The 17,954-nt window shown below is 43.0% G+C and overlaps 1 protein-coding gene across 4 annotated transcripts in view; it reads right to left on the reverse strand.

Moving 5' to 3' along the window:
* Positions 1-17,954, reverse strand: part of VPS35L (VPS35 endosomal protein sorting factor like) — a 133,222-nt gene that overhangs the window by 24,938 nt on the left and 90,330 nt on the right. For 2 of the 4 annotated variants that reach the window (XM_065893414.1, XM_065893416.1), the window contains 2 exons: positions 17,050-17,127; positions 16,105-16,219 (listed from right to left, as the gene is read on the reverse strand). In XM_065893414.1, coding sequence (XP_065749486.1) covers positions 16,105-16,219; positions 17,050-17,127 — 193 coding nt within the window. The remainder of the gene's footprint in view (positions 1-16,104; positions 16,220-17,049; positions 17,128-17,954) is intronic. The other 2 variants (XM_065893417.1, XM_065893415.1) reach the window with 1 other exon arrangement.

Raw genomic sequence — 17,954 nt, forward strand, 5'->3', positions numbered from 1 at the left:
GGGAGCGTAGATGGAGAGGGAGAAGGAGAGGTCTTTCTAGAACTGCCTAAGTACTAACCATGAGAAAGAGCCTCAGGGTCAGAACAGACAGAACACTGACCTGACAAACAAAATTTTAAACTACCCGACAAGATCAAACATTTACATGGTTCAAATACACTTCCACTCCGCAACGGCTTGCAGTGATGCACACAGAACAGTGCTCTGGTCTGCAGCACCCCGAGTTAAACCCAGAAGCCCCTCCAGCACAGCAGAGGAGCAGATGCAACAACAAACGCCCACAGCCGGAAACAGAGGCTGGCCCTTAACGAGAAGAGTCTGCGACTGAAGCTGAAGAGTGGGGTAGTGACTTCTCTTCCTCCTTCAAAAGAAAAAACCACAGTATGGAAAGACACTGATATCAGGGTTTACTACATAAAGTTACCTCTGCTCCAGGAGCTTCCCTCCCAGGACCCCGAACTCACACCCGTACCGCATTCACCTAAGCACAGTTATTAAGCTCCAGCTGTGAACTGGCGCTCTCCCGGCCATCGTGGGCACGCATGGGAAAACAGGGGCAAGAGTTGACAGCACAAGTGTGGTGATGAGCCCAACGTGATCACACTAATTAACACCCATCTGCTGGGAGCCCGTCGTATGCTCTGCTCTAAGGGGGACACAAAGCAGCTGATCCTGTCTTGATACAGGGGCTCTGGTAGATAAACCTCCCAGAAAGATGCAGGGTCGTCCATCTTGGCCTACAGACAGTAGTAAATGGCACTATTCATGGAAACCAGAGGAACTCCTAGGCCCTATCTTAAGGTAATTAACATTCTCAGTCCTCAAGCAGTCCTATGGGCAAGGTACAATTATTTCCATGCCCAGATGATGAACAAAGCTCAAAAGCTGAGTGGCCAGGTGAGAGTAGCCCAGGGGTGGTAAAAGACTGAGCTGAGCAGAGTTCAAAGGCCATCACCAGCACTGAGCAACATAGTCAGATGTGTGTTTTAAAAGAAACACAAGTCTACAAATGACAGATATGATAAGGGGTTTATAACCAGAATACACAAAGACATTCCACAACAATGGAAAAAACAAGTAACCTGACCAAAGGTTACCCTGAATAGACATTTGTCCACAGAAAATACACAAACGGACATCAAGCACGTGGAAAGATGCTCAACGTCATTCATCATGAGAGAAACGCAAATCAAAACCACCAGGAGAGGGACTTCCCTGGTGGCGCAGTGGTTAAGAACCCGCCAGCCAACGCAGGGGAACACGGGTTCCAGCCCTGGTCTGGGAAGATCCCACAGGCCGCGGAGCAACTAAACCCATGCACCACAACTACTAAGCTCTCATGCCACAGGTACTGAAGCCCACACACCTAGAGCCTGTGCTCTGCAACAAGAGAAGCCACCGCAACACCGCAATGAGAAGCCCGCGCACCACAACAAAGAGTAGCCCCCGCTCGCCACAACTAGAGAAAGCCCGCGTGCAGCAATGAAGACTCAACGCAGCCAAAAATAAATTAAATAAATAAATTTATTAAAAAAGAAAAACCACCATGAGATATCATCTCACACCCATGAGAATGGCCACTATGAAAAAAAAGAGTAAATAACAAGTATTGGCAAAGATGTAAAGAAACTGGAATCTCTGTGTCCTGCTGGTGGGAATCCATACTGGTGCAGCTGCTGTGGAAAATAGCTTGGCTCCTCAAGTTAAACATAGAATTACCATCTGCCAGCGATTCCACTTCTAGGTGTATACCGCAAAGAAATGAAAGCAGGGACTCAAACAGATGCCCGTACACGAATGCTCACAGCAGCATTATTCACAAGAGCCAAAAGGTGGAAACAACCCAAGTGTCCATCAAAGAACAGATAAGCAAATATGGTCCATACATACAAAGGAGTATTACTCAGCCTTAAAAAGGAAGGAAATGCTGACATGTGCTATAAATATGAACAAACCTTGAAAACGTTATGCTAAATGAAATAGGTCAGACAAAAGGACAAACACTGTCTAACTCCACTGGTATGAGGTAGTCAGAGTGGTCAAATTCAGAGAGATAAAGCAGAATGGGAAGGCGGGAACAGAGGTATTATTTAATGGGTACAGAGTTTCATTCTCTTTGGGATGATGAAAAAGTTCTGGAAATGGATGGTGCTGACGGTTGCACAGCACTGTGAATGTACTTAAAGCCACTGAAGTGTACACTCAAAAATGGTTACAACGGTAAATTTTATGTTGTGTGAACTTAACCACAATACTAAAATAAGAAACTGAGCTAAGCCTACCCTTGACCTCACCCCCTAGAGCACAGGCAGGCCTGGACTCCACCAGGTCCGGTGTCTTCCTCCTGGCTCTATAGGCACTGCTTTCCGGTGAAGACATTAAGTCCATTATCAAACAAAGTGAAGAGCCTTTCTCGGCGGAAATTAAAATTCTGCTCAGAACAACCTGAAAGACCATTTATGTATTCTATTTATGTGTTTGTTACCAAGTGGCCCTGAGAAAGGTGCCTATTATTATGGCTCATTAAAGAGGGACCCACTTTGTGCCGGGTGCCCTACTCCTCCCAGCCACCCTGCTCAGTTCCCATTCCAAAGGAGGGAGTGAAAAGAAACAGTTATTTAAGCGTTGAGGCAGGAAATGTTTCAAAGCAGATTTTTATTTCTATCCTCGGAAGACTTGCCCCATATATAAAATCTTGTCTGGGAGACCTTTCAATTTTGTCTTAGTAATTAGAACTCAAATCCTACTGTGTATGAAAACAGTTTTTCCTCATAGAGTTCAGAATAATCATGCCAATATCATATAACATTTTTTAAAAATTGAAGTTGGTTTATAACACTGTATGTTTCACGTGTACAACATTATATTTCTATTTCTATATACCCTACAGCACATAACACTTTATTTGTGGCTACTAAAAGCCACAGAAGACAATTACAGATAAAATGGGTTACATTGTTTTTTCTAAAAAAGACTTCTAGAAAAAGGAGAAATCAGATTCCGATTCATAAAGACTATTATCCTTGTTCCACTGGGGGAAGGAAAAAGCATGTATCAATCCATGCACTGGCTTCCCCATGCTATGCATTCCTCCATCTGAATCTTCTGAGGTTTCAAGGAACGGCTAGATTTATTTTCCATATTCCATCTTAAAAAAAAAATAAAACAAACAAAAAACCCCACTCAAGCCTGGCTGACCTCACCCCAGAGTTCGTTCTGTTTAAGATCCTTTTTCTTGGGGTGCTGACTGCTCTGCAGAGAGGCATTCTGCTGCTGTTCTCTGCACAGTGATCAACACGTCCTTCAGTGCTTCTGGGCACTGGGTGGAAGACAAACAGCCACAGTAAGAGGGACTGGGCTACTACTGGAGACGGTGTTTTCCAAAATAGCTTGAGCATAACAATCATAGAGATCCTGTGAAAACACAGATTCCCAGGCCCCCAAACATTGCTGATGGGAATGGAACGTGGTAAAGCCACGTCGCAAACTAATTTGGCAGTTCCTCCAGCTCTACGCGCATGCGGCATGTATGCGTACATACACGCGACGATGTGGATGAGCCCTGAAGTCATTATGCTAAATGAGTGGAGCCAGTCATAAAAGATCTGCATTGTAAGATTCCATTTATATGAAATGACTGGAATGGGCAAATCCATCAAAACAAAACGGAGATTGGTGGCTGGGGGAAGCCTGTGGGAGGGGGAACGGGGTGTGACTGCCTAATGGATTCGGGGTTTCCTTTTGGGGAGGTGGAAATATTCTGTAATTACTGACGATGATCACACAACTCCGAATATACTAAAAACCACTGAACTGTACTCTTTAAAAGGAGGGATTTTATGATACATGAATCATGTCTCAATAAAGCTGTTATTTAAAAAATATATATGGGTTCCCAGGCCCCACCTTAAATGTATTAAACCAGACTATCCATGACAGAGACTCGGAAATCTAACTTTAAAAAAATAGTTACCTTTGAATAGGCAACAGAGTCACATGATTTTAAATTCCAAAGGTAACACTCCTTCTCACTCCGGTCCCTGGCCATCCAGTTTCCCTTCCCAGAGGCAAAGAGGATTACCTGCTGCTTGGGTATGCTTCTAAGCGTACAGAAACAAATACATTTTCCCTTTCTTTGCTTCTCTTTCTGCAGAGTTAATATATGGTAGACACCATTTCGCAACTCCTCCCCAACCACTCGACAACATGTCTTGGAGATTAATCTATCATGCATATAAAGTACAACTTCATTCTCTTTTATAGCTACAAAGTGGAATCTGGCCCATTTCCTTTTTTCTTCCAATTTTTTTTAAGAGGTAAAAGGCATATAACATAAAATTTACCATCTTAATCAACTGATCCATTTTTTTTTTAAAACAAGCTTCTCCGGTGAATTTTATGATTCAACAGGTTTGAGAAAAAATGTTCTAAATCCTTCAGCTAAATGCAGAATATGACTTTCCAACAGCAAACGGCACATTCTGAAAGGTTTAAACTGGAGACCTTCAGCAAGAAGCAAACAGAGGTAGTCAGTAATAATGAAATTCAGCCAGGGCAGGCTACCATCATTTCACATATGAATAAGGGCTAGGGAGGCTTGTTAGACAATTATCACAGAACTTTAATTTTCTGTCAGAGATTTCAGGTTTTCCTGTTTCCCAATCTGGGCAGTTTCAAAGGGTCTGCAGAACATGAAAGGAGGATGATATTCTAGAAACCTCAGGACATGAAGAAATCAAACACACCCAAAACACAAAGCCACTAAAACTACAGAATGGTCACCAAGATATATGTCACTAGCAAACCCTGGGAGAGAATGAAAATAAGGGATCAGTTGAAGGTACTAAGTAAACTAGGTATGTTGGGATTATCTGGATTACCCATGCTGCCTAGCTACTGTAAACAACTGGGCCAATGGTTCTCCTTAGATGAAGGTATTTTGTATCAACTCAGCTCGATTGGAGAAAAACTGCAAACAACCCGACCATAAGAGACCAGTTAAAGAAATTATTGTACTGCCACACCATAGAATTGATATAGCTAATAAAGAAAATAAGGTACGTTGATATGTTTTGATGTATAATACAGATTATCTATGATAATATTAAGTACAAAATGTTATACAACTGCATACAGTATGATCCTATTTTTACAAGAAAAATATATATAGATATTTAGGTAGATGCATAAAGAAAGGGAGGCAGTATAATGCCAAACTATTAAGTGTGTTATAAAGTGGTAGCCGAGAGTGAAGGAAACCAAGTTCTTTCATGTACTGCTAGGTTACTATTTTGGAATTTTTATTTATAAATTTCCCCAAATAAGTTTTCTTTAGCAAAGTCAATACAAGTTTATTATAAAATTTTCAATCACAGAAATGTACAAAACAGAATGGGTAGTGGGATACACAGGCAGGATGGTCAAAGGGGGTTTCTGAGGAGTAGCCCCTTCCTTCTTTACCAGAGCAAGGAAGGTGGGAATGAGACTGGGGAAGGGCTACTGTGGACTGTGGCACTCCTGCTGCCCTCAGGGATGCCCACCCTCCTCATGTACATAAAGCAAGGCACTAAGCTGAGGGGGGCACACATCTTCCAGGGCCCCAGGGACTGCACTGCAACCCACAGCCTATGTGCCAGGAAGGTTCCTCTCTGATTATCTGCTCTACAAATGGAGTCACACACAGCTCTCTAGACAGCTTCACTTGCATGGAACCTTCTTCTCAAGGCTTTAAAAGGTTTTGTTCACCCTGTGCTCTGAGGTCTCTTCCAGCTCCCGCAGAAAACTGAGGGGCCAGCGGCCTCCCACACACATGCCCACCTGAGGAGCCCCACTGCTGTCTGTTGTGCGCTGAAGCTCTGCATATGTCTCTGAACAACAGGGTTCCATGTTCTAAGAGACAAAAATATCAGTCAATCGGACAACTGTCAGTTTCAAAATGCTCAGAATTAAGATGCCGGTTGCTCACTGTCTGTAGGAGCAAAAAACTAGAAAGAGTCCAAATATTTTTCAATAAGAGTTTGGGGGAAAAATGGGGGGGGGATGGTTGGGGAAATAATTTATAGCCCATCCCCTCGCCAAAAAAAGAAATAGGGTACTGAATAGTCATTACAAAGAATAGAGTGGTGGATCTATTAATACATGTATTAACATGGTGGGCAGGAAGGGGGTAGGAGGAGAGAGGCCAAGATAAGCAAAAAAAGCAAATTGAAAAACACTAGGGAAGACACATTCCCATTTCTGAGGTGGGGGGCAGTGCGTATTTATATAAGAATATAGACAGATGGGTAGGACAGAAGAGCAGAGGAAAGAGGCAGACAGCATATGAGAATGGAAGCGTATTTTTTAATGTATACATAGAAGGAAAAAATCAAGAGAACTATACTAACTGAACAGTGGATACTTTTTAGAGGTGAGGAGACAGAGTGGATTACTGGTGACTTTACTTGGAGGCTTTTTATTTGAGATCTACATTTCTGTATTGTTAGCATTTTTTTCAAATGAGCATGAAATATTAAAATAAAAATCATTAAGATTTAAATGTGCTCCATACATGATAAAACTCAGATTTAACTGTGATCTCTGAGAGTAAGTTCATCCTTCTGTGTCCTTGGCATTTGTTGATACAGAAGATGATTCAGTACATGAATCATAAGAGACGGTCAAGAAGTGATAACCCAGACCACCTTCAGAGGTAGCGTTTTATTTTTTAAATAACGCATTAGGTCAGTGCTAATGGAAACCTTTACTACTTGTCAGTCATAAACTCCCAGGCTAAACAAGACCTCACAGTAATCCACTCCACCCCATTCCCAGAACTTCAGTCATCATATGTCCTCCTGGACAACTCAGAAGGACAACTGTCCTAATCCAGGGAACTCCAGGAAAGGAAACATCACATTTCTTAAAACAAAATGTCATGAGTGGTTGAAAGACTCCCGTCCCTTGAATATACCTTATTAAAGCAGGGCTCAGGCTACAAGTACTACTCACTCTCTCAAGTTCTATCAACCCCATTGCTAAACATCTTCACCAGTTTTCAACATTTTCCATTAGGTTTGGATTCTATATCTATATAGCGGAAACTACTGTATAAAATGCAACATCAGGGCATAGCCTACTCTCTCAAACTTTGTGTTGTGGATTAAATGTTTACCCCCCACCAATTCATAGGTTAAAATCCTAAACCCCAATGTGATGGTATTAGGAGGTGGGGCCTTTGGGAGGTGATTAGGTCATGAGGGTATAGCCCTCTGGAATAGATTAGTCCCCTTATAAAAGCGACCCCAGAGAGCTCCTTATCCCTTCTGCCATGTAAGGACATAGCAAGAAGACAGTCTGTGAACTAGAAGTCCTCACCAGACACTGAATCCGCCAGTAGCTTGATCTTGGACTTCCAGCCTTTAGAACTGTGAGCAACAAATGTCTGTTGATTAAGCCACCCAGTCTATGGTATTTTTGTTATAGCAGCCCAAAGAGACTAAGGCAGTCTGCCATGAAGATGTGCTGTCACCAAGTGATAGAGGTGTCTTTGGGTAAAGCCTCATAGTCTAAATGGCCAAGTTATTATCCATAAGCAAGTTATCATAGAGACTCAATACTCTTTACTACTAAAACTGTGTTTTTATAACAGAGCCTGTTATTATAGGAATTAAGTTTGAGGATTTAAGGACCACTATTTTGGTGATTTGTGTATAGAGCAAGATTTAAAGAAATATGAATGCCTAGGGACAATTAAATACCTCATTCATTAAGCTGTCATCGATAACAATTAAGCATTAATCTAACCTTGATTCTGCCACCTGATTTATGCAGAATGTCGACAGTTAATGTGGAAGGTCCACTCAGACATACAGACGACTTCTCAGTTTCAGCAGCACCATAAGAGGTGCCTGTACGCTCTCCCTCTTTTATCTCTGATCAGCAAGGCCTCTCTCTGAGCCAAGCATGCTCAGCCCACGTGTCACCTGACTCAAATCTCTGGGATACTGCAGGGATGACACACCTTCCTGCCATCCCTGCAGTAGCCCACAGGAGGTTGTGAAGTTCTTCTGTGGATATTAAGCTTAGATTTCCCTAAGCAGAAAGGATTAGGCATTCCTTATCTTAATTCTGATTGCCTCCTAAATAAGTTTATCTAACGTTCAATCTATAATAACTGGTCTCTAGCAACCACACACACCGAGGGTTAGAAATAAAACACTGGATTATCGCTTAGAGGAACTAACCTAACTACAGAGAAGCACAGCGGTGGAGAGAGCACTTGAAGTCACTTATTAGCTAGATGCTCCTGGGCAAGTCATGTCACACCTCTGAGCTTCAGTTTCCTCCTCTGTAACAAGAAGATCAGCCACCCAGCAAATAATATGTACTGAATAAAACTAAACTCCTTTGCCAGGAATTCAGTTCTCTCAACAATTAGTCTCCAAACAACCTTCCTAACTTGATCTTCCACTCATTCCTTCCAGATGCACCATTTTTCCAGCCTCTAGGCCTTTGCTCTTGCCGTTGCTTAGGCTAGAATGCCCTCTGCCTCACTTCAGCATATATAGATCCCCTTTACCTTCCACACTTTTCAATTCCACCTCTTTTAAGAAGCTTTTTTTTCTTCCTCTTCCAAGCCAAGGGTCATTTCTCTCTTCTCTAAAATTCCCTGGTACATTTTATGAACATCTTGCATGACATTTATCATGTGCTGCTTTGAATCACTGTAAACAGAGCCGCTCCCCCTTGCTAGCAGGAGGGCTCTGTAAGTGCATTCCTGTCTCGGCACAATGCTCGGCACAGTGGCTTGCACGTAAAAACTGGCCAAGAACTGCTGGCAGGAGGAAGCAAATCGTAGGCGTTTACAATCATAAGGAGTTGAGTAAACTTAAGGGGGAGACTCACCCCTGCTCCTTTTCTGTGGGTTCTCCATCCCTGCCCTTACATCCCCTAAAGTGGATGGATCATGCGTGTTCAGACATGAACATGGGCAACAAGCTTCATGCCATCTGCCCACCTGTGAACTGTTACAGCAAAATTAACCTATTGGGTTGGCCAAAAGGTTCATTTGGTTTTTTCCATAAGATGGCTCTAGTAGCACTTACTTGTCTTTAACTTCATTTGAAACAATTTTTTTAGATTGTATTGTGACAGCTGTCATATCAGCTTGCATTTTAAAAAAACCTTATCAAAACTGGTAAATTTTTATGTAGCTATTTTAATATTGAAGATGGAAGAAAAAAAGCAGTATTTTTGGCATATTATGCTTTATTATTTCAAGAAAGGTAAAAACGCAACTGCAACGCAAAAAAAGATTTGTGCAGTGTATGGAGAAGGTGCTGCGACTGATCGAACGTGTCAAAAGTGGTTTGCAAAGTTTCGTACTGGAGATTTCTCACTGGACGATGCTCCACGGTCAGGTAGGCCAGTTGAAGTTGACAGCAATCAAATCGAGACATTAATTGAGAACAATCAACGTTATACTACGCAGGAGATAGCTGACATACTCAGAATATCCAAATCAAGCACTGAAAGTCATTTGCACCAGCTTGGTTACGTGAATCGCTTTGATATTTGGCTTCCACATAAGTTAAGCAAAGAAAACCTTCTTAACCATATTTCCACATGCGATTCTCTCCTTAAATGTTACAAAAACATTCCGTTTTTAAAACAAACTGCGATGGGCAATGAAAAGTGGATACTGTACAACAATGTGGAACGGAAGACATCGTGGGGCAAGTAAAATGAACCACCACCAAGCACACCAAAGGCCTGTCTTCGTCCAAAGAAGGTGATGTTGTTTATACAGTGGGATTAGACGGGAGTCCTCTATTATGAGGTCCTTCTGGAAAACCAAATGATTAATTAAAACAAGTACTGCTCCAAATTAGACCAACTGAAAGCAGCACACGACGAAAAGCATCCGGAATTAGTCAACAGAAAACGCATAATCTTCCATCAGGATAACGTAAGACCGCATGTTTCTTTGATGACCAGACAAAAACTGTTACAGCTTGGCTGGGGAGTTCTGATTCATCCGCCATATTCATCAGACATTGCACCTTTGGATTTCCATTTATTTCGGTCTTTACAAAATTCTCTTAATGGAAAAAATTTCAATTCCCTGGAAGACTGTAAAAGGCACCTGGAAGAGTTCTTTGCTCAAAAAGATAAAAAGTTTGGGGAAGATGGAATTACGAAGTTGCCTGAATGATGGATGGCAGAAGGTAGTGAAACAAAACGGTGAATACATTGTTCAATAAAGTTCTTGGTAAAAATGAAAAGTGTGTCTTCTATTTTTACTTTAAAAACCGAAGGAACTTTTTGGCCAATCCAATACTTTGCCATAATCACCAGAGAGGCCTCACGGTTTGAGAAAACAGTCGCATCAATGACATTCTTCAGAAGATGGTTTGTCAACAGAACAAGTAAATATGACCTTAAGCATAAACCCCAAAGACTTGGTAAGTGGATAGAGACCATTTTTCTCCATCACAAGCTGCTCCTTACTCTCCAAAAGGAGGAAATACAAAATCATTTTTCTCCTCCATTCTACTGCCCTGGCCTCCTCCATCAGCAGTTATAGTTCACAGTAGCCAGTGGACTTCCTAATCGCAGGCTTTAGCCTTTCTTCTGGGCGCCCCCGTGTTCCTCACAAATCAAACCAGCACTACAGCTCCAGTTAACGTGTCTATGAGCCTCGGCATATGTTTGAACCTACCTTGTTTCCTGTTTTCTATAAATAGGAAAATCAATTATTTAAAACCTACCAAGAGGACTTTGATGAGACTCTTCTGAACACTTAGGTTGCTTAGGAGTTAGGTCCCTCCCATGAAAGGTCTGGTACCATTTTACATTCATCAATATCATAAAGAGTTATCAACCATTATTATCACGTGGTACCATTCATTCCTTAAACATTTACTGAGCACCCATGCGTCAGGCAATGTGCCCGGAGACAGCTACAGCACAGTGCCTAAGACAGATGAGACCTCGTGGAGCTGACACTCTTCAGGGGAGAGAAGCAGACAATTCTTGACACATTTACTTGTTAAACAACAATGGTGATGTGTACAATGAAGGAAAAGTGCACAGTGTGAGGATAAGATGTCTTACAGGAGAACCTGACTTAACTTTTGTTTGGGGCTTTTACTTAAGACATGGCTTGTGAGCACAGCTCTCCAAGATGAAGATGCAAAAAATAAGTAAAAGAAAGTACATTTTTAAAAGGGGGGAACCACGGGTGGAAAGTGGTGGGGGGGTGGGGGTGGGATGAATTGGGAGACTGGGATTGACATGTATACACTGCTGTATAAAAAAATTTAATTTAATTTTAAAAAGGGGGGGGAAATAGGTAGAATCTAAAAAACAAAACAAATGAGCAAACATAAAAGAGAAACAGTTCAAATCAAACATAAAAGAGAAAGAGGTGGGCTTCCCTGGTGGTGCAGTGGTTGAGAGTCCGCCTGCCGATGCAGGGGACACAGGTTTGTGCCCCAGTCCAGGAAGATCCCACATGCCGCGGAGCGGCTGGGCCCGTGAGCCATGGCCGCTGAGCCTGCGCGTCCGGAGCCTGTGCTCCGCAACGGGAGAGGCCACAACAGTGAGAGGCCCGCGTACCGCAAAAAAAAAAAAGAGAAACAGGTGGTTGCCAGAGAGGAAGAAGGAGGGGGAAGGAGAGAAGTAGGTGAGGGAGATTAAGGGGTACAACCTCCCAGATGCAAAGTAAATGAGTCACGGGTATGAAATACACAGTGTAGGGAATACAGTCAATAACGATGTAATATCTTTATATGGTGTCATATCATAACTAGACTTATGTTGGTGATCATTTTGAAATGTAGAGAAATGTCAAATCACTATATTGTGTTATAGGTCAATTATACTTCAAAAAAACCAAACAAACTCCTAGAAAAATAGGTCAGATTTGTGGTTACCAGAGGTGAGGGACGGGGGGAGGAGGAAATGGATGAAGGCAGTCAAAAGGAGTAAACTTCCACTTATAAGATAACTAAGTACCAGGGATGTAATGTACAACATGATAAATATAATGAACACTGCTATATGTTATATATGAAAGTTGAGAGTAAATCCTAAGAGTTCTCATCACAAGGAAAAGGTACTTCTTAAAATTTCTTGAACTTTGTACCTATATGAGATGATGGACGTTCACTAAACTTATTGTGATAATCAGTTCATGCTGTACGTAAGTCAAATCATTATGCTGTACACCTTAAACTTATACAGCACTGTATGTCATATCTCAATAAAACTGGAAGAAGAAAAAATTTTCAAATAAAAGGAGGGGGAAAGAATTCTGTAGGAGGGAAAAGCACTATTATTAATGATAAGAACAAAAACCGTTCTTTTTACCACTATTTTGCTTTCATTGTTCTCACTATTGTTTCATCTTCGGAGGAACTGCAGATCTGTTATTTTCAGGATAATTCAGCAGGTTTATCTTGAACTGAAGATCAGCTTTCCTGCAGATTTTCCAAGGTTCTGCATATGAGAATTGGCTTTCAGAACTCTGAGACTGCAGAGCTGCACTGTCTACAGTTAGCTCCTAAACTCCCAGGCATACTTTCACCTTTTGAGAGACGGTTATACTAAGTTAATATTTACTGAGTCGCTACTGTGCGCCAGTGGGCTGAGTGCTCCAAGTATGTTATCTCATTTAATCCACCACAGATAGGAACCACTGCCATCATCTCCACTTTACAGATGGAAAAACTGAGGCACCATATGGCCAATTTGTCCAAGGGCATCCAACTCACAAGTAGCAGAATCAGAATTGGGACCACTGCATTCAGAAGACTTGAAACTTACCATTCATTAGGGCCTTATCCCTAACACGTCATGTAATCTCACACGTCCATGCCTTTGCTCAGGCCATCTCCTCTACCTGGAAGGCCAACTATTCCTTCTCCCCTTCCCCATAGCCCTTTCCTGATAAACAAATGCTCTTCTTTCAAGACTCACCTTTAACATTACTTCCATTGTAAAACATCCTCCTTTCTGAGGTTAGAAACTGTAAAGATAAAGGAACCAAGATAAAAATAAAGGGGAAAGAATCTGCTCTTGCTGTGACCTGGTGGTAACCTTCCAGAAAGAACCACTGACAAACAAGGGCAAGGAGCTATCCAGTGACAGTGAACAGGCATCTCTGGGCCACATCTAGGTCAGAAGCACTTGATCATACAACTGATTTGCAAGTCCTTCATTTCTCCTAAATATCTGGGGCAATGGGTGACCCTAGACCAAATCCCCGCATGATCCAGCCTACACGCTGAACCAGTGTGTCCAAAGGACCAGAACTGGGCCTCCCCATAGTAAGCCTTCGTCAGCATTCCACGGTGGCCTGGCTGAGAGTTCAATGGGAGCTTACTTGTTGGGCTGAGTCAGCCCTGGCAAAGCCACAGCCTGATAAAGAAGATACAGCCAAGGCTGGATCAAGGGAGGCTAGAAAATGAATAGCGGGAGGACATCCCTGGTGGCGCAGTGGTTGAGAATCTGCCTGCTAGTGCAGGGGACACGGGTTCGAGCCCTGGTCTGGGAGGATCCCATATGGCGCGGAGCAACCGGGCCCGTGAGCCACAACTACTGAGCCTGCACGTCTGGAGCCTATGCTCCGCAACAAGAGAGGCCGCGATAGTGAGAGGCCCGCACACCGCAGTGAAGAGTGGCCCCCACTTGCCACAACTAGAGAAAGCCCTCTCACAGAAATGAAGAACCAACACAGCAAAAGTAAATTAATTAATTAATAAACTCCTACCCCCAACATCTTCTAAAAAAAAAAAGATGAATAACGGGGAGGGGATGTTTTATAACCAGCTGAGAGGGGGGGTGTTTAAGGAGGCAAACAAACCAAAGTGGCCCACTTCCACAAGCTTCATTTAATTTACATTTAGCCTTCCCATTCTCAGTAATTGAATGTATGATTTATTTTGGCCAGCAATTGCTGCATGTGGCTTTCAGAAAAACAACAACAGCCTTTTACGGTTTAGCACCACAGCGCTTAGAGACTTGAGCAAAATCATCAGATAAATTATTAAGCATGAAAAAAACAAATTATTAAGCACGAAGTGGACTCCACACTCCTGCCCGCCCTGCTGCAGCCTGAAGTGCAGGGGAGGTAGAGGAGGAGTCCAGAGCTCTAACACAGGGGGCGCTGACTGCCCACACCCGGGTACCAGTCTGCTCTGATGCTACTTATCTCTGGGTGTGGACCGAGGGCATCCCAGCAGGGAAACTGTCATTCCCAGCTCTCCTCCAACAGTTCTTGGGAGCAGCAAATCTTGATTTAGCTTAAGAATTTGTTTTTCTTTTTTGAAAACAAAAAATAGCGTGAAGCAAGTGGGGAGAGGAAAGATCTAGGCTTGCGGGGCCTCCACGTACAGCTCACAGCTCTGGTATCTGCAGCTCACAACCCACTCCCAATGTTACAGGTGACACCAAGCTCAGGGATCCCCACGTGGCTCTACTACTCCTGACCTTTTTAAGAGGGAACCGGTTTATAAGATTTAAAACTTCCTAACATTAATTTAATCTAATTAATGAAGCTAATCTAATCTTCACTTTGCACATCACTGGGGTTTGGGCAGTGGCTGTTCATTTTTGTTTTGTTTCCTGCAAACCCATCATCCTTACCAAAGCAGGCACTAGGAGAAAGTTTCATGTTTACTGACAAATAATGAGGACACATCTGCTCTTGTGGGACTTGCAGTCCTCGTGGGGAAAGAGGGTGTCCAGACAATAAGTAAACAAACACACACAGTAAGAAAGCATCAGAACAAGGTAAATGCAGTGAGGACAAGAGGAGGATGGCACAGAGAGTGATTGGGGAGGTGCAGCTACTTTAGCTAGAGTGGACAGGAAAGGACCCTGCAAGAGGTGAGGCTTGATTCTCATCTCTGGCCTAGTAATTTAAAAAAATGCAAATATCTGGAGGTGAGATCATTCTAGAAGGAGGGAACAGCAAGTGCAAAGGCTCTGAACTGGAAGACAGCTTAGTATGTTCAAAGAACAATAAAAAACCGGTGTGGCTAAAGTGTGGTGTAAGATGAGGACAGAAGGCCGCAAGGCACCAGACCACGTAGGGACTTCAGCCAAGGCATCTGGTTTAATTCCAAATGCACTGGGAGGCTACTAGAGTGCCCAGGAGTCTATAGCAAAACGAAGCAGAGTTTGAAAAGGTTCCCGGATAGCAATCATGTTTGAAGACTTTGGTGACACCGAGGCCTCAGTGGGAAGGACCCCAGCTTCCCACAGTGCTAACCCACCCACCAGTGCACCCTTTGCTGGCGTCCTTCCCTTCCCAGTCTCCCCTCCCCGTCACCCTACTGACACTCACTGGGATCGCCCCCTAAATAAACCACTCGCACGATCCTGGTTCTAGGAGAGCTCTGTACCTCGTACAGAAACGGGTCTTGGGCAGAATTTTTATACCTAATAGCAAGCTGTAGAGAGTCTTCATTCTCTACTGATTAGACTCTACTCCTGTATCTCTGGGGTTTTAAACAAATGAACATTGAAAACAACAAATAAACTTGAATCTGCTGTGAATAAGCAGTCCTAACTTCTAAAATTCTCTATGGATGTCTGAGCCACCTGACCTGGCCTGCCTGATACAGATTTAGGAAGGTCCTTACAGGAAATTACCCATGCTCTGTAAACTGTCTGACTCTATAAATGTGTGTCCGAGGTGCTTCCTACTAAAGAAACAGATTTAAAACTCATCACTTGGGCTTCCCTGGTGGCGCAGTGGTTGAGAGTCCGCCTGCCGATGCAGGGCACACGGGTTCGTGCCCTGGTCCGGGAAGATCCCACATGCCGCGGAGCGGCTGGGCCCGTGAGCCATGGCCGGTGAGCCTGTGCGTCCAGAGCCTGTGCTCCGCAACGGGAGAGGCCACAACAGTGAGAGGCCCGCGTACCGCAAAAAAAAAAAAAAAAAAAAAAAAAAAAAACTCATCACTTGTTGATCACTTCTTTCTTTCTTTCCTCCTTAAAGGATTCTCTCTACACACTCACACACACATATCCACACACTGCTGAGTCCGCTTTCCTAAGGAGCCAGGAATTGTCTGAGAGCAGAGGAGAGGAGAGAGTGAGTGATGGGCTCACCTTGGGAGAGGCACTGGTTGGCCAAGGCCACCTGACCAGAATGCAGGTAGAGATTGAGGCGGGTGAAGATTCCCACCAGGGAGGGAATGGTAATGAAGCAGTAGGCAACGCAGGCCTAGAAGGAAGGGGAGAAACAGCAGGTTACATGGCAATGCCATCACAATGGGTTAATACTCTTGTTTTCATCCACCATATATTTTCAAGTAAAAACACTAAAATAATTAATCTCCCCATTAGAAACCCCAATTTCTCCCCCTTGCTTCTGCTGTATTTGCTTCTTTGGGAGGAGGGGGAGGGGCAACCAAGGAAAGTAATGGTGTATGAAAAATAAATCCTCATTCATCGTCGCAGGAAGTAAACAGATAACACCTAATATTGATAAGTTAAAGAAGAGGCTGTTAAAACCAATTAGTTAAAAAATACATAGGTAATTTGAAGAAGAAGTTGCTAAAAAGAGCTTGAGGTGGTTGATGCTGAGGAGAGAGGTATATGGTGAGCAAGGGCAGGGCCGGGGTGCTTATTTTTCACTGTAATCTTTTTAGTATGATTTTATTTTTAAAGCATGGATATGGATCGCTTTGATAATATTTTGAGCAGCATACTCAAGAAGCAAATTCCTTTCAAAGTTGGGAATTTATCAAGAGGGAAAAAAGGTACCAGGCCTTCCAGTTACAGGCACAAGCCAGAGATAGCTCAGCTGGCACACAAAATTGCAAATCCATTTCTCAACCCCCTCCCCATAACATGTATCAAAATTCAGGCTCCTTTGATCATTTCTTTTGAAAACATTGAGAAAAGTGGTCAGTCAGAGATATGCAAGGAAAAAATCCAGAAAATCAATACTAAACCAGCCTTAATCTTTTTCTGGGAACAGCAATTCAGAAACTTGCAAAAGAAACAGCCCACTGGAGTTCAAAGTCTGTGAGTCTTATCTTTAGAACATACCCGGACAAATGCAGCCGTCTTTCTGGAATGATTTCCTTTCATTACTTTTCTTGTTTCCATTGCCAACCGGTTCACACTCTAGATTAATCAGTAAAACAGAAATGGGAATGAAACAATGGCTGATTCAGATTAACATCTTCCAGAGAGATTTGGACATTAACTGCATACAAGTCAACGAGAGCAAGCTAACCAGAACCAAGACTAGTTAGCACCAAACCCCGAAATGGCAAAGGGGTCATCAGGCCAGATTCGATCTCGGCTTCAGCAAACATCTCCAAGGGACGCTCGCTGAGTTAAGTCATGCCTCTCAACCGGCGTAATAAATGACCATTTTCTGGCTTAATGAATAGCTAGGGTTCGCTTACTCTGTTTCCAGAAATCCCCCACACTAAGCTTAAGATCCTAGCGATCTTAACAGAAACCTCCAAAACCGGACGCAGACCATACAAAGTAGCTCTGCAACACTAAGGATAACCGTAAGAACAGTATAACCGCAGCCGCATCATCACTTACGGAAAAGCAGGTGCTGTTCTAGGGGCTACACACTCCTAGCTCGTTTCATCCTCGTAAGTCTTATATTCAATCCTTATAAATCCTCATATTGAGGTCTGAAGCTTAGTAATGCTACAAACTCTGATAACCAGCAGACAAATACATAAAAAGGTTGTTTTCCTTGAATTTACACGAAGCAATTCAAGGACCTTAGGGAATCTTTACACAAATATAAAAAGTTTGGACCTATGGTTCCCAAACTGTGTACAGTGACACCCCAGGGTGTCGCAGCAAAATCACAGGGGCACCACATTTTTCGGACAACCACAGCAAGGCTCAATGGTTGAATACTATGCAAAGCACTAGTGTGAGGGAGCTCATAGACCATGGTACATTCCTTGCAGTCATTTCGT

The sequence above is a fragment of the Phocoena phocoena genome, chromosome 15 (assembly GCF_963924675.1).
Source record: "Phocoena phocoena chromosome 15, mPhoPho1.1, whole genome shotgun sequence".
Classification (NCBI taxonomy): Eukaryota; Metazoa; Chordata; class Mammalia; order Artiodactyla; family Phocoenidae; genus Phocoena; species Phocoena phocoena.